The 27,086-nt window shown below is 46.6% G+C and overlaps 1 protein-coding gene across 1 annotated transcript in view; it reads left to right on the forward strand.

The window, feature by feature from the left end:
* LOC146816480 (exportin-5-like) overlaps nucleotides 1-21,989 on the forward strand; it is a 1,728,456-nt gene extending 1,706,467 nt beyond the window's left edge. Inside the window, exon 32 of the mRNA XM_085610324.1 lies at nucleotides 21,131-21,989. Coding sequence (XP_085466450.1) covers nucleotides 21,131-21,550 — 420 coding nt within the window. The 3' untranslated portion in view covers nucleotides 21,551-21,989. The remainder of the gene's footprint in view (nucleotides 1-21,130) is intronic.
* The last annotated feature ends 5,097 nt before the right edge of the window (nucleotides 21,990-27,086 follow it).

Here is a 27,086-nt window from a genome sequence, read left to right on the forward strand (position 1 = left end):
ATGTTACTAAATATGAGGCCTTAGGCCGTTTAACTTCTATGTCTATGGTGACATTACCTTTATAAATGTACCAGGGACTCCCATCTCGACGACGGGGAAGGATTCCTTAATGTGAATTTATGAAAGATACCAATACTGGATAACTGCAGATACAGACAAGTAACTTATTTCTTCCACTTGATTCAGCTCTGTCTGATGCCCCTGCGAATCCCAGGACGCCTGTGGGGCCTGCTGGTGGCTCCATTCCAAGGTGTTGGTCGACTCCATTTACCTTCCTCCTGAACTTTCTGGTGATGGCCGAACCTTTTCCTCCATTAAAGGCTGTCCCAGTAGCGCCGTGTTGGCATCAATGCTGGTGCAGTCTTCGATGCCACCAGTACTGCCTTTGGATCCGTTACAAAATAAGGCGAATAGTTTACCATGACAATTTCAGTGTGGTGGCAGCCTTCTCCTCTCTAAACTAATATTGCTGACTGTGTGGCCCTGCAGAACCAATGACCTAGACACCACTCCTGTTTGTGGGCCTCACACTGTGAAAGTTGGATAAATCACTGCTGCGCATAGCCTCCGAGGTTCTTTAAATCGCCAATAAATGTGGAGGAGAAAAAGCTTAGCGCACAGTCCGCCTCCTCTGCTGTTTCGCCATTGTTCCCCTTAAACGAAGTGTTGATGCAGCCAATATTGGTTTGTTGAAGCAAACCAGTTCCTTCTTCTGCAGTGAACCATAATGTTACCTGCCCCACTGAATGGTTGCGGAAGGCGGCCTTTCTACAGCTGATATTGGAACAACTGCAGACCTCAATTTACATACTCTATGATCAGGGGTTTTCAATCAACCTCAGCAAGTCGCATCTCTAGGCCTCCCAGTGTCACCTCTTTATTGCGGCAGAGGTGGACTCTTCCTCCCTGAAGGCCTTCCCACTTCCTAATAAAACTCGTGACATTCAGATTTTCCCAGAAGCTTTTTAAGTCTGGTAGCGATGGCTGCTGAGGGGACATTATGTGTGTGGGCCAATGATCTCAGTCGATGTCATCTTGACGATCATAAGTGGTGGCTTCACCCATAGATGACTCTGTCCACCTTAACTACTCTGGAGAAGCTTCTAGTGGAACTCCTTGCCACTCACTAGGATTCATGCTGTTTGAAGTTCTGTGCCTTACATTTTCCCCTACAGGGAGCTCTAGAAGATGTCCTGTACTTCCATCTTCACTATGCATCTCCTCTCTTCCCTCCGATTCCTTGGGTACTGAGGAAGCTGTGTGAGGACTGTACACAGATGTGCTTGTCTTGATTGTACCTGACTAGCTGCGGACTTGATCTGCTCAACCTGCCCCTCTGTCACTTCCACTTAGGGCAGACTTCCTCACACATTCAAACCTCCACCTTTATGATTGGAGATAGGGTGAGGAAATCTGAGCTCCTTTGACTAGTCTGCAGAGGTTGTGGATGTTTTCTTATCCATCTTTTGACCCTCCACCAATCCATTTATTCTGGACTGTGGTTCTGTTTTGCTTCTGAAGTCTGCAGCGATGCCCATTTTCCAAGAAGGTTTGACCATATGCTGAGACCAACCATCTTGGAGCTACTGCATTGGTATTAATTCAAGAATTGAGGAATCTGCAGGTGAATATTGCTTCCCCCAGAAATTAGTTACAGAAGGCAATTAACCTGCACATCACATTGTGTAGTTTTGTTTTTAAACCTTTTAGTTCTTTTAACAGCTATACCATTTCCCTCAGTGACTAAATGTAGCACATCAAGGGATAGGGATGGTGTTCAATAATATGTGGTATATCATGAAAAAATGGCTTGAACTCCATAGACAGAGTTGACTTGGATTTATCCCACAGATTCCTTAAGGTAACCTTTTCTAGGTCGCAGATTTGATATAGAAATTAATTTTATAGCATTAGACGTGTCACTCGACGTCACAAACCCAGCCTTGTATCTCCACTTGAAGTGACGTTCAGCATGCATAAAGAGCTTTTGGCCATTGGTGTTGCCGCTTTTTTTTCTGTGTCTTCAGCAATACAGTATCTGGCACACTGGAGTTTCCACTGTCAATGTTTGTTGCAGTATCCTTTTTTCATTGTTAGGGACATGTTCCTTTGGGTTTCGAGCGGTTCTGTGGTTGTTTTCAACCGAAGTCTGTGTCTTTACCTGAGCTAATCCCATTGATTGTCCCAGTCTCTTTCTAAAATTTCTTTCCCCACTGACTGCTCTTGGGTAAGTTTCAGGCCATTAAATAGAAAATGTTGGAGATTTTCTCTAAGACACTCTCTGACGCTCCTGGTTTGGCCGTTGTGCTGTCTGGACTTGAATTAAATTCTGAAATGTCAGTGACTTCGATGCCTTCCTCCGCACTACTACTATCCCTCCCCAAAACCAACCGGACACTGAATGAGAAGCAGCTATCTGGTCAGACTCCAGTGGCTTCAATTTCAACCCTAATTTCATTGGGGTTTCCTGTGCAACTTGTATCACTAAGGCTATACCCTACCCCAAAACCGACAGGACACCTCATAAGGACCAGCAATCTGGTCAGACTCCAGTGGCTTTAGCTTCAACCCCAATTTCAACGGGGCTTCTTCAGCAACTTTTATTTCTAAGGCTAGTCTAAAGACTGCTAGGCTAACATGAAGGAATTCATTTTCCTGGAGACTCTTCCGGTGGCCCCCAATGAGTCTATGCACAGAATGCATGAACTGTTCAGATAAAATATAGATCCTGGTCAGATGCTGGCACAACTTTGCAGAATAGTAGATGATAATGTTGAGGGAGACAGTCAGTTACTATTTTTCTAGCAGATTGCAAACTTTGAGTGGTCTTGACAAATTTCCAGAGGAAGAATTCTTGCCTCCAGAGTGGTCAGCTTTGACTGACCTGAGGTACTCTAAAGTGATTTTAAAAAGCAGCGTATACATAGTTCATTAAAATGCAAATAATGTCCCTTCACCTTATTCACAGGCACACTGGGGGGCAAACAACAATTTAACAAGGCCTTAGTGGACCATGGCTCTGAAGTATGGTAATAGTCTTCATGCCAGTCCTTTGGTGTCAAGATCAGCAAATAAGTATAGCACCCCAGCAATGGGTCCTCCTTATGTCTATTCACACCTATCACCTCATAGTCTCATTGTGCAAGCATAAAACTTAAGGAAGGTACTACTTGTTCATCGAAGAGATCCCCAATGCGTTTGCATTTGGCCTCCTGCCACCGGGAGTATGCTGGTCCGTGCATTGCCGGTGGGAAGTCTGCATTTCCCATAATTGGGGTAAGGTGAGGCATTGGGGTAGAGAGGCACTTAGAGATGTTCAGTCTGTCCCAGGTCCTGAGCGTGGCCCTGACCACCGGGGAGATGTACACTCCCAGTGGGCATCAGGCGCTATGCATTTACCACCGGGTACTGTTGAAGCCTGGGGTTCTACTGAGTAGGGTAGATCCAGGTACTTTAACCATCTGACACGCTTTTTTCGTGAGTAGATAAATTCACCACATATGTTTTAGGTGTAGAACAACAGTCTTGTCTAGGTCCTGAAGAATCGCAAAGATACACTTCCTATAGCGAGAAACATGTTGACCCACACTGAGTAAAACAAGGATCTACACTCTACGAGACATTATTCTCTGGCTAGTGCCTTGTTTTCCCTTCTTTATTTTTAATTAGGGTAGGAGACCCCCAGAATAAAGCTTGTTTATGTCAGGTACTCCTTTCCCTATTTTAATTCACTACACTATTCTACACCTTCTAGCCCCCACACCTGCACTTCACCATACGGCATCCGGATAAGAAGATCTCCGATAAAGAGCCCCTATTACAGGCAGCCCGTCGGGTATTGCACCGCCGACCCGACGAGGAGCAGCCCATATGATGAAGCATGACACCTGCAAGGGTGTGTGAGGGCATTACTATCCGGAATATGGATTTCCCACACAGACCCCATTTCTCGGGCTAGTGGGACTCCCTGTCTTCTTTGACTCTGTACTCCTAGGTTTTTCACATGAGAGGAACGGCATAAACTTGTTTTGTATAAGTTCATTTGGGCCACCTCCTTTATGCTGGACCTCCCACTCCTTCAGAGTGGAAAAAGGCCCCTTCGTCCCTCTATTTTGGTTGTAGTTGTATTCTGTGCTTACCATCCTCACACAATTCAGAGAAGTGTTGTTATTGCCAGCAATTTTCCAAAAGAACACTTCGAGAGAGAAGATAAAGCTACATGCCTTGCTGGAGAGAGGCAAAAGACCTTCAAAAAGTGGCCTTGGAAACAGTCCTACTTTTAAAGAGCCCTCCTCTCAGGAAAAACACAGATCAGAAAAGTAACAACGTTGTTCTGCTTCTCCAGCATCAAAGAGAAAGCAGATCCCTGAATGTTCTCCTTCAGTGTCAAGGTTGACGTATGAAAAACATACAAGGAATGCGACGACGCGGAACAGATCGCTGTAGAAGCGGTCACAGCCTCCGCCTTCAAAACGTAAGTCGACGTCAAGACATTCAACTCCAGATTTGGAGTATGTCGGACATAAGCCTATGGCAAAGCCGGGATGGACGTCGAAGAATCTCCCTCGTCGTCAGTCACTGATGTCGCGGCACAGTCGATGTCCAGATCGCCGTTGCAGCAAGTACCTCCCCGCAGTCACGCAGGCGTTCGACGTTGAGGACCCCGCCGCAGTCACACAGGCAGTCGACGTCGAGGACCCTACCACAGTCAGATAGGCGGTCAACGTCGAACAGCACAGTAGGTATCTCTGGCTCCAGTTCGACATTTGACGTCGAAAGAAGCAAATCCTTTGGCGGCAACAGGCATCATGTCATCGAGGCCTCCATCTTTCATGGAGGTGCTTGGAAAACCGAGGTCGACGTCGAAGTCCATATGATCGATGTCAAGGGAAGCTTCTTCTTCTCCAGGCATTAACATAGTAGAAATAACGCCTGAGGGATCTCTGGTTCCTGGAAAAGAGACACCACCTATTAACCTCTCTCCACGAAGGCTGCAGATTATTCTACATCGTAGGATTCCACCCAGAAGTCCTGGTTCAAACTACTCTCGGACATACATTCCCTCTAGATTTTCTGCCGGTCCGCCACCCGTTACATTTACGGGAAGATCTCCACACAGATCACCAAGGAGAGCAAGGTCCCCTCCAACTCTGCATTCCCGTTCCAGGAAATGCATGGCAGTAGTAGCAACTTTTCTTCGTAAGCAAAAGATCTTCATATATCTGTACCTGGACTGGTTGCTGAAAAGCTAGTCACCCACTCTACTTCAGAATCACCTCTCATTCTGCATACGAGTGCTAAGCAATCCGGGCTAGCAAATCAACTACAAAAAGTCTATTTTCAATCCGACTCAAAAGATCCACTACCTGGGTGCTTCTCTGGATACCGTAAGTGCAAGTGTGTGTCCTTTGGAGAAGTGGTTATTCTCAATACACAATAAGTGCTGCACTCTCCTCTGTTCTCGCCGTCCCACGGTCAGGCAAGTGTCTTCTTGGCTCAATGGCGTCTTGCATCTTAATCGTTCCGAATGCTAGACAGCAAAGGTGCCCTCTGCAGCAAGCTCTGGAGGACCAGTGGTCACAAGTATCAAATCGCTGGGAAGATTTTGTAGTTCTTCCCCAGTCAGCCAAGGATTCAATCAAATGGTGGATGAAACAATTGCATCTGCTGAAGGGAGTCCCTTTCCAGCAGGATCTTACCAGTCAGACAATCATCACGGATGCTTCCCTACAGGGTTGGGGGGCTCACAATGGATCCTCTTCAAGTACAGGGACTCTGGTCAGAGACAGAGCAGGGTTACTGTGAGAAGTTGGCCTGATATATGATGTCACTAGTTCTAGTGTACACCCTGTATCAGTCCAAACAACCCTTATGGTGATTGGTTGTAAAGTCAACCTTATAGACCAGCTATCCTAGTGGTAGCATGGACAAGAGCAGTCTTAGGCTAAACTCTGTATGGCATGTGAAGCCAGCTGTTATACCATTATAATCCCTTGAATACCAAATGAAAGGACACCACACCAGATATATATAAAATTAGAACGTATTTACTCTAACATATACCCTCAGCACTCTTTATGAGTTCAGAGGTCTAAGCACAACAATTTCTTAAGTAGCATACGTTAAGTTACACAGGAAAAATACAGTTAGGCCCAGGGGCCAAGCAAACCATATACTAAGAAAGTGGTATAAGTACCACGTCACGAACAGGGAGTAGGCCTAGGGAATCGCTGGGGCTACACTACCCTACCAATGGTTAGGAAGTGGGAGGCCCACGGGAAGCGTGTGCAGTGTGGAAACACACACGCGGGTTACATTAAAGTCAATGGGAATGTAGCAATTAGAAATAGGGAGAATAAGGAAACTTCCGAAGTAACTAGGAGGAAGCAACTAAAGACTTAGACACTTGGATAGTCAATATCCACTGGAGCACTGGAGTACTCGCGTTACCTCACCCACAGGAGACGGGTGCATAGGTGTGAAGATGTGTCGGGTGTCGTCGCTGGATCCTATGGATGCCTGAAGAACAGATGCTGGCAGGCGGCCAGGAGGAAGATGTCCGGTGGATCCAAGGATGGATCTTGAAGGAAGAACACCTGCAAGCAGAGGGGACAACGTCTAGGTCACTAGCCAGTGACCGTGTGGAACCAGGAAGGAACCAGGCGATGTCGTGCAGAACACAGGTGTTGTCTTGAAGCTTGTCTTTGCAGCTGCGTGGACCAGGAGGCGTCGGACGACCGGAACCAGGGTACGAGCTGTCCCACGAAGGATCTTGCTGCTGGCGGAGCCGACGTCCCGTTTGGAGTCAACAAGCCTTGGCAAAGGCAACCCACGAGGAAATGGAAATTCGCTTCAGGTGCAGACCAGGAAGGTCTGAGGTGCTTCTCTTTCACAGGGAAGCAAGGGCCAGTCTGGAGGAGCCAAACCAGCGGTGAAAAGTCAAGGGTTCGTCGTCACTGACGCGTCGAGCAGGAAAATGCAGAAGGGCCCCACGCAGAACTCGTGGAGTGTGGAGGGCTGATCTTCGGTGCAGATGGTGCTCGGGGTTGGGGCTTCTCAATCCCCAGAGCACAACTTCGAGGATGCCTCAGAAGCTGCGCTGGAAGCTACTCGCCAATTTTCCCAGGTAGCCGGTCCCACGTCTCTCGTCGCCTCCACGGATCTCAGCTTGGCTGTGGATCAGGGTCAGAGAAGTCTGGAGGTCAAGGCGCTGGTCGGGCTCTGCAGTCGGTTCCTCGTAGAACTTGGGCAAATTAAACGGCAGATCGCTTGTTGGTGCCTGTTTGCACAGGGTGGCCACTCCTTGGCCACAAGGGAGATTCTTCAGTCTTCTTGTCGTCGAATGTCGAAGGTCCAGAGTTTCGTGTCTAGTTTCAGTTCAGGATAATCCAAAGTCCTAGGGACTCAGCTCCCACTCTTATACTAATCTGGGGGGCTGGGTTACCTGCTAGGTCCCTCCTATGGGTGGGAACCAGGGAGGGGGGTGGTTACACCCCCTTCCCTTTGTCCAGTTTCGCGCCAGGACTGGGGCTGGAGTGCCCCAGCACCGGTTTGAACCGGACTATGCATGGGACACCTTGTGTGCCCCAGGCAGTGACTCGTTTCTTTCATCCCTCCCTGCCCCAATACACTAAGCCCTGTCTAGGGTGGTGCTAGCACCTCCCAAGGCAGGAAACCTATTGTCCAAGCCTCCCTCGCTGGAAGGACTTCCAGCAGCAGGAGTTCATACTTGTGTCCGTGGCAGCATCCATTTTGTGATGCTGGGGATATGGTTAACTTTAACCGGGTAGTAGGTTTTTAACATGTCTTCTCCCTCTAGAAGGGGGGAATACTATCATCATCGCCAGAAATGGTGTGGGGGTAGTATTCCAAAGTGTTAGAAACCTTACACGACATGTTTTGATAAAGCCAGACCATAGTTACCATAACCGCGAGGATTATAAGGCACTTTAAGAGTATATGGTAGGCGATATCATCGAACAGCTATAAGGACATGGTTCCGAAAGCTGCAGACAGGCTCAGCTCATGCTAGAGCACCATCTCACATGTTACCACACACTCTGCCTTCAGGATTGTTAAGGCCTGCCATAGGAGTGGCTGAAAGGTTACCCATGTGTCTATGTACAAGGTAGGTATAGGAATACTATACCTAAGCAAGGGGTGATTAAACGACCTTGCCCCAGCTGAGTGATCAGCCAGTTGTGTCATGATGGGAGGACAGCCAAGGGTGGCATAATACATGCTGCAGCCCCTGGTAGGCCTAGGGTACACCCATGTCCTGGGTACCTAAGGTACACTGTACAGGGCCCTATAAGGTGATCCTTACCAATTGAGTTATGTACCTAACGTACATAGTAAGAATTTAGAGAGAGAACAGCTGGGCTGTGGGTCTGATTAGCAGGCCCACAGCCACATCTAAGTCGAAAACCAGTGACGCAAAAGCAAAAAGTGGGGGTGACCATAGGAAGCAGACCCTACTCTCCTACACTCCCATTGCAGCCTCGGCTGCTTCCCTCCCCATACTAGGCGCGTCAATTCGGAGCGGAGCGTCTTGAAAAAATAAATCCCTGGGTAGTACGGGATATTTAAAAATAAATAAAGTAGCTGGGGAAGGATCACCATTTTAATAAGGGAAGCTCGCCCCGCCATAGCGAGGGGAAGGATTTTCCATCGACTAATATTTTCAGTTATGCGAGTCATTGTGTTACCATAATTCCAATGCATGAGTTCCTCCCTATCCTTAGTAACCCGGATACCCAGGTATCGCAGCTCTTCCTCGCACCACTCCAAAGGGGTAATCTAACGGGAACCGTCTCGTGGTCGCCGTCAGCGGGAAAAATGCAGGATTTCCCCCAGTTTATCTGAATTCCCGATAGCGCCCCAAATGGTATAAATTCACGTAATATCTGGTTCAAATTTTATTGCGGGTCTCGTATATAGAGCGTGATGTCGTCGGCATAGAGTGAGATTAGTATCTGCCGCAGATTACACCGCAAAGCCTTGTCGTTATGCCGTTGCCGCAATTTGTCCGCTAGAGGCTCTATTGCAAGAGCAAAGAGCAAGGGGGACAATGGGCACCGCTGCCTTGTGCCTCTAGTTATGGGAAAAGCCTGCGACGTATGCCCGTTAATTAGCACTTTAGCAACAGGCAGGCTATATAAGAGCCGGATCCATGATAAAAAAAAGTGGAGGGAAGCCCATCCGCAATCATAACCCCAAAAATATAATCCCACTTGATGGAATCGAACGCCTTGGTGGCGTCTAGGAATACACCGGCTAACGGTAGTTCCGAGGAGACATTGTTAAGTATTGCAAATAAAGTTCTTAAATTATGAGAGGTAGCTCTACCGGGCACAAAGCCCAATTGATCCGGGAGAACCAGGTTCTCCATAAGCAAATTCAAGCGCGTGGCAATAAGTTTAGCTAAAATTTTATCATCACAATTGAGGAGAGAGAGCGGCTTGTAGGAGTCACATTGTCGGGGCGACTCCCCAGGTTTCAAAAGGGAGACAATGATAGCCTCTCATAGATGCTGGCAAGCATCCAACCTCGAGTGACTCCTCATACACCTCGCGTAGGATGGGGGCCATGAGATCTATGTATGTTTTATAGAATTCTATGGGGATGCCATTGGTTCCCGCGGCTTTCCCAGACTGCATACTCATTATAGCCTCCCTGACCTCGTCCAGTTCAAATGGTGTGTACAAGAACTCCCTCTGCCTATCGTTCAACCAACCGAGCGCCACATCATCCAGAAACCTGTCCAATTCCAGGCTGCCCTTCCTCTGAGTGGTGTATAGCTGGGTATAGTGTCGCGTGAATGCACGGAGGATATGGGCTGTGTCCCCATTAAGCAATCCGTCTGAGTCCTCCACCTGTAGCACATACCAGGTTTGCTGGTCCCTCCCTGTTATTTGCGCTAAGGCCTTACCGGGTCTATCTCCCTCTCCATAGCAGCGCGCCACCCAGTATTACCCCCTGAAACGAGTCTCCCTCTGTGCAGTCTTCATGTACTCCGAGAGCGTTTCCCTGAATTTGAGCTGGGTGGTGCTATTGGGGCTCACAGCTAGTTGTGCATCCAGTGATTTGAGCTCCCCTTCCAATCTGCGCAGCGTATTAAGTATATCTTTCAGCACCCCCGCCCCTTTCGCGATACAAAACTCCCGGAGTGTGTCTTTAAACGCCTCCCAGATAGTTTCCACACTATCCACCGAGCCCTTGTTTCGCACAAAGAAATCCTTAATCTCTTCACGGAGCTCCGCCTGGAAGACGGTATCCAGTAAAATGGGTGCATGCAGTCGCCAGGCTCTCCGCGGAGCATAAAGTTCTGCGGATGTCAGCGAGATCTTAACTGGGGCGTGATCAGAGTAAGTTCTAGCTAAGTGCTGCACCGATACTACCGCAGGCCCCAGGCCCTGGGAAATCAGCCAATAATCAAGCCTCATCCATGACGCCACCTGTGCTGTATAATGCGTTCCCTCTCTGTCTTGTGGGTGGGCATGTCTCGAAGCATCTATCAAGTGGTAGGCAGTTATGGTATCCTGAAGCGCCGCGCCTGCTTTATTGTAATGATGAGGGGCTGGGTGTGACCTGTCCCGGCCGGGGTCATACTTTACATTGAAGTCTCCCCCCCACCCCCCCCCCCCCCAAATAACATGGCTAGAGCCTATGTCATATATCTTAGCCCATAACGCTGTGAAAAACTCAGGTGCGTCGGTATTAGGCCCATAGCAGCAGGTGAAAGTGACTGACACCGACCCCAGTCTTCCCCATGCCAGGCAGTAGCGGACCTGCGAGTCACTGTTGGTTCCTGCTAGCTGAAATGGTATCTGTTTTTTAATGAGGATTACCGTTCCTCTCGCATAAGATGAGTAAGAAGAGAAAATTCTATAGCCCGCCCACTTGCATGCAAAGGTATTAGATCTCTGGGGGGAGAGATGCGTCTCCTGCAGCATGGCTATATGTATTCTGTGCCTGTCCAGATATGCTATTATGTGCCGTTTCTTCCTCGGGTCCCCCATGCCTCTGATATTCCAGGTAATGATGTTCAACGTTTCAGTTGCAGTATCCGCCATCCATCTCAGCTTTTATCAGCCCCATGCGTGATTCACTCTCAGTTGGCGCCCCATAAATTCCACACACTGCAATGCCTGCCTTTGCTCCAAGTAGGCACACATTGGTGCACTTGACCACGCTCCCAGATCAGCAAAAGGTAATCACTTACGGGATGTTTGTCATATACGAAAAAAGAAAACAGCTCCCCCCGCCTCCCTCCCCCACCCACTGCAGCAACCCCAACTTGCCAGACATATTTGCCCACCCACGCCTGATCCTCGTAAGGAATTCTTCCACTTGTTGCGGCTTCGTGAAAAAATGCTGTTTGCCCTGGTGGGTCACCCTGAGTCTCGCAGGATACAGTAACGCATAGTCAATTTAAGCTTTTCGCAACTTATTCTTAACTTCCACGAATTTACGCTGCTCTTCCTGGAACATCGGCGTGAAGTCCGGGTAGATGGAAAATGTGTTCCCGTCAAAGGTTAGAGTTTGCTTGCCTCTTGCCACCTGCAGCGCCACATCGCGGTCTCGATAATTCAAAAGCCTCGCTATGATGGGTCTCGGGGTGCTGCCAGGCGGTGGCCGCGGTCCAAGTGATCTGTGGGCCCGCTCTACGATAAACTGACTGGAGAAGGACTCGGCTCCAATCGCAGACAGTAGCATCTTCTCAACATACTCTTCCATTTTCCCAGTGTTGGTCGACTCGGGAATGCCAATTACGCGAATGTTGTTGCGCTGGCTGCGCGCCTCCAAGTCACTTTTTAGCGGCAATGACCTTGAGCAGCTTATCCATGTGGGCTATCTGCGTCGTATGTCTAGAGGTCACATCTTCGGTGTCCGAGACACGTCTCTCTGCTTCCTTCAGCCTGTCATCATGCTCCTCCAGCTTATGGGCAATTGCGTCCATTCGTGTCGCCATTCTGTCAATCTTATCCACAATCGTGGCGAAGCCCAGTCTGATTTCCTGCAGGATACTTTGCACATCAGTATCTGGCACCATTGACCCCCCCCCCCCGACGCTTCCGCTCCACTTTCTCCAGTCCGTTCGGCTGGCATGCTGCGGGGACCTTTTTCATGGACTCAAAGTTCAGTTTAGGCTGCCTGCCGTCGGACTTGCCCATGACTGCCGATAACTGGAATTCCGGAGGGCACCTCTAAGTTGTTTATCTCCCCCCAATCTTCCTGCTGAGGAATATATCAATGTCCCCGCCGGTGTTCTCCCTCTCGTCCCGCCCAGTGCCGGGGCGGGCGCACAATCACACTAACGAGGTCACCCCAACCTCCAGCAACAATCTCACCCTCACGGCAGCCAGTTCTTGCACCTCACTCTGTGCAACACTAGATGTATTCCCAGTCCTTTGGGGGCAAAGGTGTCGCAGCCGCTGCCCACACTCTCCAGAAGGGCCGTCTCATTGCCAGAAATGATCCATGCCCAGTCGCAGCCCGCCACCCCCAGCCGTAGCTCAACTGACACCAGCCAAGGCGTTGTGGGGAGGAATGCAGTACCCCCGAGGCTCCTACCTCCCTAGCCACTCGTTACACGTTCCCTCCAAATCCCTACGCCGTGGCAGCAAGGAAATCCAAGGCGCAGTTCCAGGCTGCAGTTCAAAACGTAAGTGCTGCACCTCACTCGCGCAGTTAACTGGAGGTGGATGCTTATTCGCCAACTGCCTTCGCGATCGTGCATCTGTAGTGAGCTAGCCGCGGGCTGGAAGTGATATGCAAACAAGTGCCCTTGCCTTGCAGGACAGCAGCGGGAGTCAGTCAGTGATGTGTCCGGTATTTTGTTAAAGAACAATGCACAGTCTGCTTCACCCTTAGGCGCGAGGATCAATGCGGCAATTTTCCCACTCTGGACCGGGCAATGCAGACAGCGCGCCGCCTCTGGTCACTGGGGCGGGCAAAGCGCTCCACTCCGATGCTCACTTCCGCCTCAATCAGTGGTCCGTCCGTGCCGATCCGCAGACTCCACCCAGCGGGGTGGAAAACGCCGCGGGCTCACCTCTTATGCCTCGGCTTCCTCTGCTTCGCCTGCCCCCGGGTCGCGCACTCCCCTGCCGAGCTAATTGGCAGCCGCGCCGCAAGATCCTGCGCGCCTCGGGGCCGTCGCCAGTGACTTCTTCGTGCAGCGCGGGCCGAAGTCACCCCCGCCGATGCTGCACCACGCAGGGCCTGCCAGCACCCCTCGGGCCAGCGCGCTGATTGCCGCAGGCAGACGGAGTGTTTTCCACGTCCTCACCACCGCCCAGCTGATCCTCCAGGCCCTGCAACCACGTGGGCAGCCGCGGGCTGTCACAGTGGCCACCGCCACTCTGCGCAACCACTCTGCTCTTCAGGCCCTCCCGGTCGGGACTTCAGGAGGCCACAGCAGCTCGCAGGTCTGAGCGACACGACTCCGGAGCTCAGCAGGTCAGCCACCAGGGTTCACACAACATGGCCTGCCCTTTCCAGGCAGTAAAGAGGCCAATAAAGCAGGATAATTGTTAGGATTGTGACATCCGGCTGCCAGAGCCTCACGCTGGTGCGGCCATTTTGCGTGCGCGCCACCTAGCGCCCCCACTTTTTCTGTAAACTTTGTGGTTAAAAATTTGTCCCACTCAAATTCCTGTATGTTTGATGATAGCTCGTTTACCGGTCTTTGTAGTTTATTTATAATTCGCCAGAATGTGTTTGAGTTTGTTTTCTTAGCGCTACTAAGTAATTCAGCCCAGAATTTATCCTTGCTTGTTATTTTTTCTTCCCATTGCTGCTTTTTATAGGTTTTTCTCAATTGCCGTACCTTGTCCCAGGCTATTTGGTCATGACTAGTTCTTTTTAGTCTCCTAATGGCCTTTTTGAGTTCGCTTTTCAAATCTCTTAGCCCTTTTGATGGTGTCTGAATTATTTCATAGCTGATTCTTTGTTTTTACTTTTGTTGGTGTCTCACTGTCATCAATTTTGAAAGCTCCAAAGTGAATCTTTCCCAGGCTTGAATTTTATTTGGGGCCTCCAGTTCGCCAGCCATTATCCTCAACTTTAAGTTGCACTGTAATGTATCTATCGTTTCATTTGACCATTTTAAGCGTTTTAGGTCGGTTTTATAGATGCTTCCTTTTATTTCCGTTTTCACTTGGTATTTGCCAATTTTTAACTTAAAGTTTATATGCTGATAGGAGTGATCACTCCTAGTAGTGTACTCTATGGAAAAGTGTGTGAGAAATGGTATCAAGATAACTGAGATAGCTGTATAATCCAGTCTTGATCTAGTCTTTCCTCCATGAAAAGTATGTTTTGGGGGGAAATCGTCTGATGTTCTTCCATTTATTATTCTCAGACCAAGATATTCCAAAGCATTAACTAAGCGTGACCTTCAGGGTCCGATGTTGTACTCTTTGACTGATATTGCTGCGGGACATTCCAGTATGTATGGTCGGCTGATAACTTGTCTTCATCCGGGGTGTATATTAAATTAGAGTTAAAGTCCCCTGTCAATATCCTATCCCATGTGGGGTGTGTACTCCTTATATCTGTAATTATATTAATCAACAGGGCATTATGAGCTTTTTTACGCCGTACTGATGGGTGCACATATGTATTAATCAGCAGAACAGTTTTTGTTCTACCGATTGTCCCTGCAGTAAGTTTTATCAGTTGAACATTTGGATCTGTTGATGTTAAATGCTCTGATTCTATTTTTAATGCTACGGATATATATACTGCGAGACCTCCTTTAGGTCGCCCATAATGTTTATTTTTTATTGCTGGAATTGTATAATGTGTGTATTTTGGCAGGGGAAAGTCTTCCTGTGCCCATATCTCCTGCAGTGCTATTATGTCGCACTTTTCCCAATTGTTGGGTTGACAGCCGTTTCCTAACCATTTTTTTTGCCCCCGCAATATTCCATGAAAGCAGCTGAATATTTATTGGGTCTTGCTTATCTGTTGTAACTTCCTGTGGTCAGCGTCCTTTTTCTAAACTTAGCGCTCCTGGAAGCCAACCCCATTTGTCCTGGCATGGATTCATTTTGGTTATTTGTCCATTCAGTTTTTCTCTCTTTAACAAAGCTGGCAGGTTGCTACCTATTGCTCCTTTGAGGATTGTCTGTTTATGCTCGTTAATTTCTTTTTGGTTTAAACCGTTCTTCTTGTTATAGGCAGAATTTAAGATCAAAGGGCCTGGGTAACGCGGTGCTATTGGCCTTGACAGTTTAATTCCCCAAGCTTCAAATTGCAGAATACTTTTCATGATTAGCTGGATATCTTCTTTTGACTGCCATGTTGTTAAAGTTTGCTCTATATCTTTATTGTTTCCCTTTATTATAAATTCTACAGCCAGTAGATCCGACGAGTGCAGATGTTTTAGGGCTGGAATATTTGCCGTCAATTTCAATATGTTCCCTCTATTTAGTGTATCTTGTGGCCCTTTAAAGTCAAATTCCGGTGTCATAAGTATTTGCTGTCTCAGGGATTGAGACCGTTGCTCTATTTGTAATTTAGGTTCCTCGTTCTCTTCGACGGCTGTAATTTGGTTTTTTTCGTCATATATTTGAATTCTTAGGTTTACATATTGGTTCGGATTTCCCGTTCTGTTGTTTTGAGTTGGAATTTCCAATAAAGTTATGTTCTCCTGATTGATCTCTTTATTAACATTAGTTGCTGACTCCATCCCATAATTTCCTTGGTCATTCTCTCTGCTATTAACCATTTGTGTTTTTGGTTGACTTTTTTCAATTGTGTTAACGTCTTCTTCGTCGAGATCATAGGCCGCAGAGGAATCTGTTTTCTTTCCTGGGAGGATGCTATACCTAAGATCTTCATAATTTGATTTCTCTATTTCTTCATGTTCCCTTTTTGAATCGCACCATTCTATCTCCTGGGATCTTTTTAAAACATGTTAATTTCCTGGGCTTCTTTGTCTTTTTGCAGCCTTATTATCAGCAATTTTATGGGTAGGCATCTTTTGAGCTGGTTGGTTTCTCTCTTTTTTCTTTTTTACTTGTTCCTCGGTCTTCCTGGCTCCAATTTTGGGATCAGTTTCTTGCCTACCTTTTTTCTGTGGCTGCATCCAACCTGTTTCCATTGTCTGAGTCGATTGTTTATTTCCTATTTTATTTTCAATGGAAATAGGTTTTTTCCCTGAACCATGTATTTTTTTTTCCTTATTCATGTTCTCCTGGCATCCCCCAGGTTCAGTATGTAGTTCCTGTTTTGTGACTATTCCTTTTCCTGATAAATGATCGACCTCTGCGGATTTGACTTTATCAGCCTTTCCGAAACTTCTAAGACTGATCGAATCTTCTTCTGAACTTGATGCTGGATTAACTTTGCCTGTTACGGCCTTATTTGTTCCGGTTGAGCAGAAGATTGAGTAAACCTTGGTTGTCTGTTGATTTGCTATTAATGCCGTTTTATTCCTTGCTTTACTATCTCGCTTTTTTTGTTTCCGTGATAGCTTTGGAGCTCTGTTTTTTTTCTCTGGATTCTATGTTTCAGTACATTCCATTCTCGTCTTGACTATCTATTGTTTTTTTATCCTTCTTATTTGATCTTGCATTTCTTCCAGCTTTTGGTCAATTTCTATTTGGTCAAATTCCTCTTTAGGTGGAGGCTTACAAAGTTGCATAGTATTAACTATTTGTTTTTCTTGGATTTCAGCTTTGTTATCTCCCACTTACAGGTTTGATTTATTAAATAATATTATCTGTTCTAGAAGTGATGGTAACAGACTCCGTTTGTCAATTATTGGGCTACAAGCACACTGAGCTGAGTATTTGGATTGAGCTCTTAATATAAAGATGTTCATATTGTCCAGTTTTATATTTATTCCTGCGATTTGTTGTGCAATTATGTTCATTAAATTAATTTGAATGTCCATTTTATCTGTTTGCATACTAAGTGCCTTCGTAGTTGTCTGTAATGTTTGTAATAGTGTTATAAAAAGTTCAAGGAGATTACTTTGATCACTCATTGTCTCTCCTTGTAAAGGCTGTGTTTTTTTTCCTGTTTAAACACTTGAGCTTGGCTTTTAAGTAGCCTATATCATTTGTCAGCCCAATAAAGTTATTGTTGATATTTTTTGAGTGGGTTTTTGGCCTTGACGGTCCAAGTGATTTTGAATATTATCATTTGTAATTTCCTCTTGCGAAATAATTAACTCATTAACAGACATTTGTGACAAGTTTTTGATTGATGCTGATCTATTGGCGTTCTGGCTTATTTCAATCTGCTCTTTAAGGTCTTCTTGCTCATAGTCTTGGTCCTTATGGTGGATTTGAGCCCATATTTTTTATCTTGTTGTCGTCTCAGTATTTGTTTTTTCAGACTTAGGAGTGGAGGACATTAAGCTAACTTGGTGAAGTGTAAGGTCCGTGGTTGAATAATCAAGTTTTTTCCCGAATTCAAACTCTTTTTGGAAGAACTGTTGTGTGTCTGGCATGCCAAATAATGTATTATTGTATGTCGTTCTCTCTTCCTTGTTTTCTCTTATGTTGTCTAAAATTTTTATGATTGCACTTGAGGATAGATCGTTGCTTAGGAGCTTTTTCTCCTTTTTTTTTTTTATTTACCGTCATAATTTCCATAGATTCCTCTTCTGGGTCTTCTGTTTTTAAGTTTAGCTTATCCGCTTCCTCATTCGTTATTTGCGTGCTCCATGACTGGGTTGTGTTTATTTTATCTTGCGTTACTTCTTTTGGTAAGTTAGGTATTTTAATTGAAGCTATGGTAGTTTTTTGAGGCGCTAATGGTGTTTTAAGACCTTGCATCTCTGCTGATGTTGAGTAAATAACTGATCCGGGGTCTTTAAGAAGGGAGAATCTTGCATCCAAGACTAACTGTCTTTTGTTTTCGTCCTCTTTTTTTCCTGAACATTGTTATTATAGGGGATATTAGTGGACTATTCACCTTTGTCTCGTGCTTCAGTTTCGTTTTTATTTATGAGCTTTTTTTGTTTACTTTTTTTTCCTTCATTCTTAGTCTTCTGTGTTGGAGTTTGCCTGACTTTACCTGATCGCATTCTCCTCTTCTTTTTTTTTTTTTTTTTTTATTTAAAGTTTTAACTAATGTTGTCAGATAAGGTCTGGTGGGCTAAGCTGCTTTCGTTTTCCGTTTTCAGTTTTCCAATTTTCCAGACCAGCCTGTTTCTTTTTTCTTTCCTCCTCACCACTTTTTCACCACTTTTCCTCAATTTCAATCTTTTACTTCTCCTTTCATCACTCGTCACCTCTCTCCCTCTGAACACCACTCTCTTCTGAAAAACCCTCTGGACCTTCCGGGCCACCCCCACAATCAGGGGTTAAGCACACAACACTTAGCACCAAGAGGGCAGTCACAGATCCAAGATCCAAGTCCAAACTTGAGAGCCTCTAAACCCACCAAGGAGGGGCCCTTTGCCCCCCCTGACAAGTGGCGCAATTCTAAGTTCACCTCCCTATGAGACCTCGCAGCCCCTTTTCTTCTTTGTTCCCCTGATGTTCCTCCTCTCATTCGCCCGCCCTGCACAGGCTTCAATGAGCCGACTCACCCTCTTCACCCCCTCACCTGCACCCGCACCCCCACAAGAAGCAGGGGGGAGTGATAGAGGGGGGAGGAGCAAGAAGCTGGCGGGCTGGCAACAATAATGGGAGTAACTGGCGTCAACCCCCGGACTCACCGACTTAACAAACGGCCCCCTGTTTTGGTGTTTTTGGTCCACTCCTAACCTTACAGTCCTGGTGATGCCCCAGCTTGGGTGACAGAACTTGCAGCAGCCTCCTCTCTCCTCTAAACCTCTGGGCTGAGGTCTGCAGTCTCCAGTCAGCAGAACGACTCGCCTGCTGCAGCGCTGATGAAGTGCGGAGTGGCCCTGTAAGTGGGTGGCTGGTGAGCGCTGTTTTAGATTCTGGTAGCTCCTCCTCCACAACAACAGCAGAAACCTTTCCCCCCGGCCTGCTAACGGGCACTACCAAAGAACGCTCGCTCGCAATTAGCGGCTCCGCTTTCGGCTGCCGGCTCTGCTCGGGTTCTGCCGGGTTCTGCTGATAGACACTACCAGAGGACGCGGCTCGCGGCTCCGCTAATGGCTCAGCTCTGCTCTGCACGGCTCTGCTCGCTCCTCCTCAGAACGTCACTTCCGCTCACTTTCCAGATAGATCACCAGGGTAGGATTTCCTAAGGAGGTAGTAGTGTCAGACCGAGGCACCAACTTCATGTCTGCATACCTGAAGCACATGTGAATTGAGTGTGGAGTAAACTACAAATTCACTACCTCTTACCACCCACAAACCAATGGACTTATTTGGAGATTCAACAAGACATTGAAAGGTATGATCATGGGGCTCCCTGAAAAACTCAAAAGGAGATGGGATGTCCTCAGAAGGGAGTAGAGATTTCCCCCTTTGAACCTCTGTTTGGCTATCCTGTGTGGGGACCACTTGCACTTGTAAAAGAAGGTTGGGAGAGGTCTCTCCATGAATCTAAGCAAGATGGGGTGGACTATGTGCTAGGCTTCCTTTCAAGGATGGCAGAGTACATGTAAGAGGCATTCATAAATCTTGAGCCCAGTGACCAGTTCCAGAAGCTGTGGTATGACCAAAAAGCTGCACTGGTGGAGTTCCAACCAGATCAACAGGTGTGGGTTTTGGAGCCTGTGGCATCAAGGGCCTTCCAGGACAAATGGAGTGGCCCTTACCCTATCCTAGAGAGAAAAAGTGAGGTCACCTACTTGGTAGAACTGGGAACTAGCAGGCACCCTAACAGTGTGATCCATGTGAACCGTCTGAAATTTTATTGTGAGAGGGCTGATGTATCCATGCTGGTGGTCACTGATGAGGATGTGGGCATCAGTCTTGATTGAGTGAACACAATAAATGCTTAACACACCTTCATGATAAGCATAACTGCTCGCCCACACTACCACAAAGAGAGCTGTTAGTATTTACCTACTTTAGCCTCTGCTATACCTCTGGGTACTCCCTGGACTCTGTACACACTATACCTTACTTTAGTATAGTGTATACAGAGCCAGATTCCTACAGTGAAGTATCTAGAATAGCCTCAAACCTTCAGATACTGTTGGTGAAATAACTACTCTGGGCATGCCAGATTCACAGAACCTGGGCTTTGGAGATGTGAGACCCACAGAACACGCCGTTGCACAGCATGGCTTGAACATTTCCAGAGCAGAATTGATCGGCTCACCAACTAGCAGGTTGCCATCAAATGACTCATCCTGTAGGGAAGCCTGGATGTCACCAGAAAATCATGTAAAATGCATCGAAGCAGTTCTTTGAATAATAACCCATAACTAAGTCTAACAAATCCATGAAGTGTAGCCCATCACTCAAGTTTTGTGTGGCCGCATCCTTAGCAGTGTGTGAGAAGGCAAAGCGTAGATCCACTTAGTAGAGCGGACAGGACATTTCATACCATATCCCAAAGAGTAAGGCAGTAACAGGTTAACAGACGAGAAGTATTTTAGAAACTCAAAGGTATACTGCTTGAAGAAAATACCTTTTTGCCCAAGGCATCAATGCGTTTTGTTTACTTGTCTGCAGTAGTGAAAGGTAAAGCTAATACCTGTGGTAAGGAGTACCCATTAGAAAAGTGAGTGAGTTTTACTTGATAAGGTTTTTTTCTGTTAGATACCTGACCTTCCTATAGACTAATATCCCTCCTTCCATCCATCTTCCAGAGGCCAAGTCAGTTATACAATTCTCCACTTTATTTCCATCCTGGCCTCTGTAGAGTTTGGAAAAAGAAGCAGAATTGATCTCACCGGTACAATTTGGTGCCCTCGTGGACTAGTTTATTTCTGGAAACGAGATCATGCAGATCTGCAGCTGGTGCGGCAACAGTGCTTGATGCCCATGTACTATAGTTGCCTAAAATCTTCCAGAACCTGTTGAAGCCAGGGAACGATTCACGATGCGTGTCTGTGCAAAGATTAGTTATCCATCAGAAAGCATATTATCAAAGGTAAATTACTTATTTTAGAATTATCCTTGCAGATGCAATTTGTGGTATGAAAAGGGATTGCTTAGTCTGTTACCTTGAGAGGTCGAATATCAAGTGTCTGTATAAAAAAAAGTAAGCAATTGTCTTTTCTTTCTCTTTGCAGAAACCGTTGTCTGAGGAGCCCAGCATGGGTATTATTCCACCTCCTCCAAAGAAGAAGAAGACATTGGCACCACCCAGTATTCTGGAAAGGCAAGTTTTGCCTTCTGCAAATCCAGAGCTTCTTCCACCTCATCTTCGCGAGCAAGAGCATTTCGAAACTCCCTTCAGCCCTCCAGAGAATCTTCCGCCTCCTTTCATGCCACCAAATACTTTTGAACCTCCATTTAGAAATCCAGAGCACATTCCACCTCCATACGCACCACCAAATATTTATGAGCCACCCCAGCCACGTATGTGTGACATGAATAGATTTAGAATGCCTCTTCCTAATCTTGAGCCACTTCCAATACAATTACAGGCACAAATGATGCTTCACTCATTCTTGGGGAATCCACCATTTTTTCAGGTTCGTTTTAGGTAGCCAAAATGTTTAACTTCACTTGAGCATAATCAAGAGCTAGTCTCATCTAGTAGTGGTTCTTTCACTGGTGCTCCCTGAAAATGATGCATTTCTTTCCAATTTGAATACCTGTTTTTAATATAGAAAAAAATGGTTACGTTAAAAACACAAGCAATGCTCACCCAAAGGTTGAACTATTGATGTACAGTCATTATAAAACATTTTTATCTTACTGAATTAGGAGTAGGTCCCTAACTGCAATTACTGTAATTCAGCAGCGCCAGGAGTTAACAAGAGTACAAACAACTGAAGTTTCAATTTGGTTGTGTTATGTTGTTAAAATATATCATCTTGCATGGTTATTCTACAAGCAACCCATACATTTAATCTCAGTTGTGTATATAGTGTCTTTAATATGTGATGCATTTGTTAATTTCCTATTAAATAAGTACCACTCAAATTGTTTTGGCATTGAAAAATCTAGTGATGCTCTCCTTGAGTGCCAGGGTATGATTCAAGGCAAAATGTAATTGTGAGATAGAAGGAAAAAAGCTGCTCCTTGTGCCGCACAGGTGCTTTATTTGTTTTTACATTCTGACTGAATTATTATTTTATTACAGATTTATACATGATATATGCCTATACCTGCTATAAATCTGTAAATGTCCACGGGTCAGATTCAATGCTATCACCTTAATATAGTACAGCTAACTTTGGAAAGAATTTTTACTGCTGTACAGTGTACATGAAAAATTAAAAGGAAATGAACTGGGCCCTAATTGGCTACTCTTGAATTCACCTCACTTTCATGGCTCCCAAACGGATAGTAGGGTTGAGCTTCCCTTTGAGTTGCTGGAGCACATCACTGCAGTCACTGCTCTCGCTTCCAGACCCTCCTATTGCTCTTCTCTGATTGAATTCCAATCCACTTTTTAGCCCCTCCTCTCTAGGCACTGGCTAGAGCATCGAACTAAAGGGCCAAAAGATATGCTATCTGATGGAGACTTCTTACTGCAGATTCCTTACCGTAGAATAATCCCGAGGCATCATACTGGATCCAGAGGTTTTTCGAGCAATACCTCTGCGACGGTAGGTGGCGTTTGGCTCTGTGTCAGCTGCACCGAATGTGGCATGTGTGGTGCCTATATAGGTGCCATCCCAAGACGATGAAATCGGTTTCTTTTTGTAACTTTCCACACCAGAAGCGTGGAGCCACAAAGAATGTGGCATGTGCTGGTTTGCAGTGCTAAGGACCTCAGAACTATAACACTTAGCACTTAGTAACTTAGTAACTTCAACAAAGGTTATCAAAGCTCGTTGGGGCGGTCGCTCCTTCTCACACTCTGCTGCCAAACTATGGAATTCCCTTCCTTTGAGTATTAGACAGATCAACAATAGGCTGGCATTCAGGAAAGTCCTAAAAACTCATTTGTTTGCAAAAGCGTGTTAATGTACCTTGGAGCTCATCATAGTAATCTGCAGAAGCGCGACGAGGCCTCCGGGTAGTTACGCGCTATATAAATATAATTTTTCATTTCATTTCATTTCATAACCCTATAATGAAATCAGTTCGCGGAGCAGGGAGGATGGGGGAGGGTCAGTAAGGAATCTGAAGCTAGATAGTCTCTATCTGATAAGGCATTACTGTACTGAAGGTAAGTAACTTGTTTATCTGAGAGACTTCTAGTCGCAGATTCCTTATTTTACAATAGATACCCAAGCAATACCTCCCCAGAGGTGGGTCTGCGAATAGATTTGTACCAAAAAATGCTACAGGGCCAAATGGAAAAAATGCCAATCACTACGGACCAGACTATCCAGACAGTTGTGTTTGGTGAACCTGTGCAAAGATGCTAACATTGCTGCTTGACAGATATCAAGAACCGAGACCCTGCAAGTGGTTGCAGCCTTGACTCTGGTGTTATGAGCATGCAATCCCACAGGGCGGTTGTTTTTTGGGCCAGTGTGTAGCAAATGTTTACGCAGAGCACTGTCAATTGCGACGTGGTTCGTTTCTGCACAGCCCTACCCTTCTTTGCTACGACATACACAGCAAACAGTTGATCAGGCATCCAGAAGTCTCTTGTGCGATCAAGATAAAATGATAATGCTCTTTTTAGGTCCATTCGGTGGAGTCTCTCCTCTCCTTTGGAATGGTGAAGCGGAGCAAAGAAGGGCAGGCATGGTAAAGGTTTGGACTACATAAAAAGGTGTTAATGTTATTGATATTTCTAAAGCGCAAACTGTTACCTGAAGGTGTCCTGGCGCTGAAACGCAATGTGCTATAGCGACCTAAAAGCACGGGCAGGGAAAGTAACTAGTTAGACTGAGAAAAGACATGTCTTCAAGGCCTTCCTGAACTCAAGATTATTGATTATGCACCTCAGATGCAGCGGGAGCTCGTTCTATTCCTTGGCAGCACCCACTACAAAGCGTCTGCCTCCCCAGTTAGCCCTTTTTAGGTCTCGCCTGGCAAACGCAGCGCGAAAGCGCTGTCGCCAGCGAGATCTATTGTTGCTGACTTGCCTCAGAAGTGGGACAGGAGATGGGCACGCGATTGGCGCCTGTGAACGTGCACGTACAGCCACGTGGTGTCCCCCTTCAGTCCTCAGCAGTCTCATGCACTTTCACTTTCCATTTCCCCGTCGGCTCCACGGAGACAGCTTGTTTTACATTAAGCTTCGTATCTGTATTTAACAAGCATTAAGCACTCTGTCTTTAGAAGCGAAGATACAACCATTCAGGTAAGGAGGCGGGGAGGGCTAGAGTTACGAACCGTTACACCCCACACTCAAGCTTCTTCAACTGAGAGACTCCGGGGATGTGGCAGCCTCCGTGGCCTGCTGTCCCATCCCTGCACGGGCGGCGGTTAACTTGTGGGGTGAACATGTCATTGTACCAAATCTCCCCACTTGACGAAACAATAATTCCTTCCAGCTCACTCCCCTACTTCCCTAGGTTTACATATTCATACAGCACCACATACACATCTTTCGGAGACACATATGGAGTCTTTCTTCCCACGACACCCTGATCACAGACGCGGATGTCAGGGGCTTTCACTGTCATTACTTTACCCACCCCTAACCTGTGTTAACTATAAAGAATTCTGTATAACCCCCCCCCCCCCCACTTGTGCTCCAAGGGAGGGGAGATCAGACCCTTTCCCGTCAGTCTTTTCGCTGAGGGGAGGAGTGACCTTCGCTTCTTTCTATCCGAGGAGTCCTGCTATCCCCCCACCCAAGACCTTCGGAGAGGAAACCTTAAGCCCTTGATTTTCCCAGGGGTCTGTACTCACTTCAGCCGGGTTCCACTGCCGCTCGGAAAAGCTGAGCATGCTGGAAAGCAGGGCCTCGGCCTGCTCAGGGTATATGGATTAAGGAGGAGGAGGCCAATCCCGGAGAGACACGTCAGCCCATCCCCAAGAACACGCTGCTTATGCCCGCCCGAGTGCAAAGTCCGCCCCGCCAAGAACCCGCCCACCATCTTCCAAACTCCATAATGGGGGCAGCCTTAAAACGTGGAAACTCCTCCCATGGCTCAACCCAGCTGCCTGTTTATCCTTGCACCCAGACAAGTGACATCATACCTACAAGTCACGACTATTGCCTTTGTCAATGGTTGTTAGTTGCATAAGATAACTAAGCAGCAAGTAATACTTGTTGGAACTGCCTCTTGCGCCTCTTTCCTGTCTCACTGATGGCCGGGCTGACATCTCACTTCAGCGGGAGAACTGCGCGTCGCCCTGTGAGAGTACTTTTATGGTTGTTTTAAGAATGTTTGAGGGGCGAAGCAAGACACATTTCAACTCTTTTTGTGTGACCAGTTAAACCTATACTTTAGTTTTGTGTGCCATCATGGAGCTTGAAATAGCATAAATGGGTGATAAGATTCTAATAAGTTCCGTATGGCGCCCCAAACCATGTCTTACTTGGGGCCCCGCGGTCCTTAAGATGACACTGCGTCGCTGCTGCCCCCCTCCTCCCCGCAGTTGCTGGACACAGCAAGAGGTCTGACCTGTCCATGGAGCACAGACTCAACGAAGCAGAAGGAATGAAGGCCACAGCCCGAAGCCCGTATCTTTAGGACAGAACCAGTAACTGGACAATAATGTGAAAATAATCTAGTGATTTGGGGGGGGGGGGGGGGGGGGGGGGGCTATTCCTAAATAAACACCGTGTAATTGCAATTACATGTACATAGCGCTTACTATGCCTGACGAGGCGTTGAAGTGCTGTATGGCGATTAGCTCACTACTCGGAACCCAAGTAAGACTCTCCCTGCTTTAATAAGACCCTCGTGTGCACACACAACCACAGGAGCACACAGTGTATTGCCCATGCGCTGTGCTTCATCTACGGATCACATTCTTGGTCCTGGTTCCGAGTGTGGAGCAGAGCCCCGGTCCGTGGACCCGCATCAGATGTCCGGTCTGGGCGATGATTAACTTGGTGCTCAGAGCAACCCCTGCGGAGATCTGTCTGGTAACCAGCAGCACCGGAAACACAATGCCCTGTGGGATTCTCATTAAATCATTAGTACCAAGAGAACATGACCGTGTGCATTCCCAGGCAGTAAACCCACCAAGTGCTGCGAAACCAGACGCACTGCTAATAACAGCTTCCGGTGCTACGGCGCAATGGAAGAGGATGTGGCAACCCCTTCCTTGTCTGGCTTCCTACCCCCTTCACCCCCCCAAATTAGAGAGGGGCCTTGAGACTCCAGGAAGCCACAGATATTCCTAGTGCTGTTTTTCTAATCAGGCAGTGTTTAGGCGCTAAGAAAGAGGTGGGCACCAGTAAAGCGATAGGTGAAACCAGGCAGTGAAATTTCAGGCAAAAAAAACTAATAATACATCTGTCTTAAAATGACCCCTATAATGTTTGAGCACCCTATGCGAGTTGGACGTGGGCAGGGTCTTCCTACATTTTACAACAGGACGCTTTGTTTGCGTCAAAGTGCGCTGACCAGGGCTATAACTTAGAAAATGAACCATTTTATGAAGTGGCGCTTCGATGAGCCTGACGAGGCGCTGTAGCGCTTTCACTTAAGAGATAACATCCCTAGGGTGTTTTAAGACAAGGTAAAACATACATTTCAACTGATAACTCAAAGTTTAGAGGGAGCACGTTTTAAGCCCACTGAGAGCGACAGTTTATTTATACGCTTTTATATAGCACGAACTTTACCCGAAGGTGTCCGAGCGCTTTACAATAGAACACGTTGCATTACATAAGGACTTCAGAGGACATGAATAACATAAAAGATACAAACAGATAAACTCTAACGCCCCATAAGAATGGTAGTAAGTACGTACGTCTACTCCAGATACTAGTGGTTAGAGTAACATATATACAAGTTGCAAATTCACTCAAGATTACATTTTAAGAAGCGTTCAGCTGGTCAAGGCGCTACAAGGTTAGCTCAGTGTGTTGAGAGCGTGCTGCAACTAATGTGCGTGGTGCCGGTGGGATCACCGGCCAACATCTCACCACTTAGATAAACAGTAAAAAAAAAAGCTCTGGCAGGTAACAATAAATGAAATATACAGCTATAT

The sequence above is a fragment of the Triturus cristatus genome, chromosome 6 (assembly GCF_964204655.1).
Source record: "Triturus cristatus chromosome 6, aTriCri1.1, whole genome shotgun sequence".
In the NCBI taxonomy this organism is placed as follows: domain Eukaryota; kingdom Metazoa; phylum Chordata; class Amphibia; order Caudata; family Salamandridae; genus Triturus; species Triturus cristatus.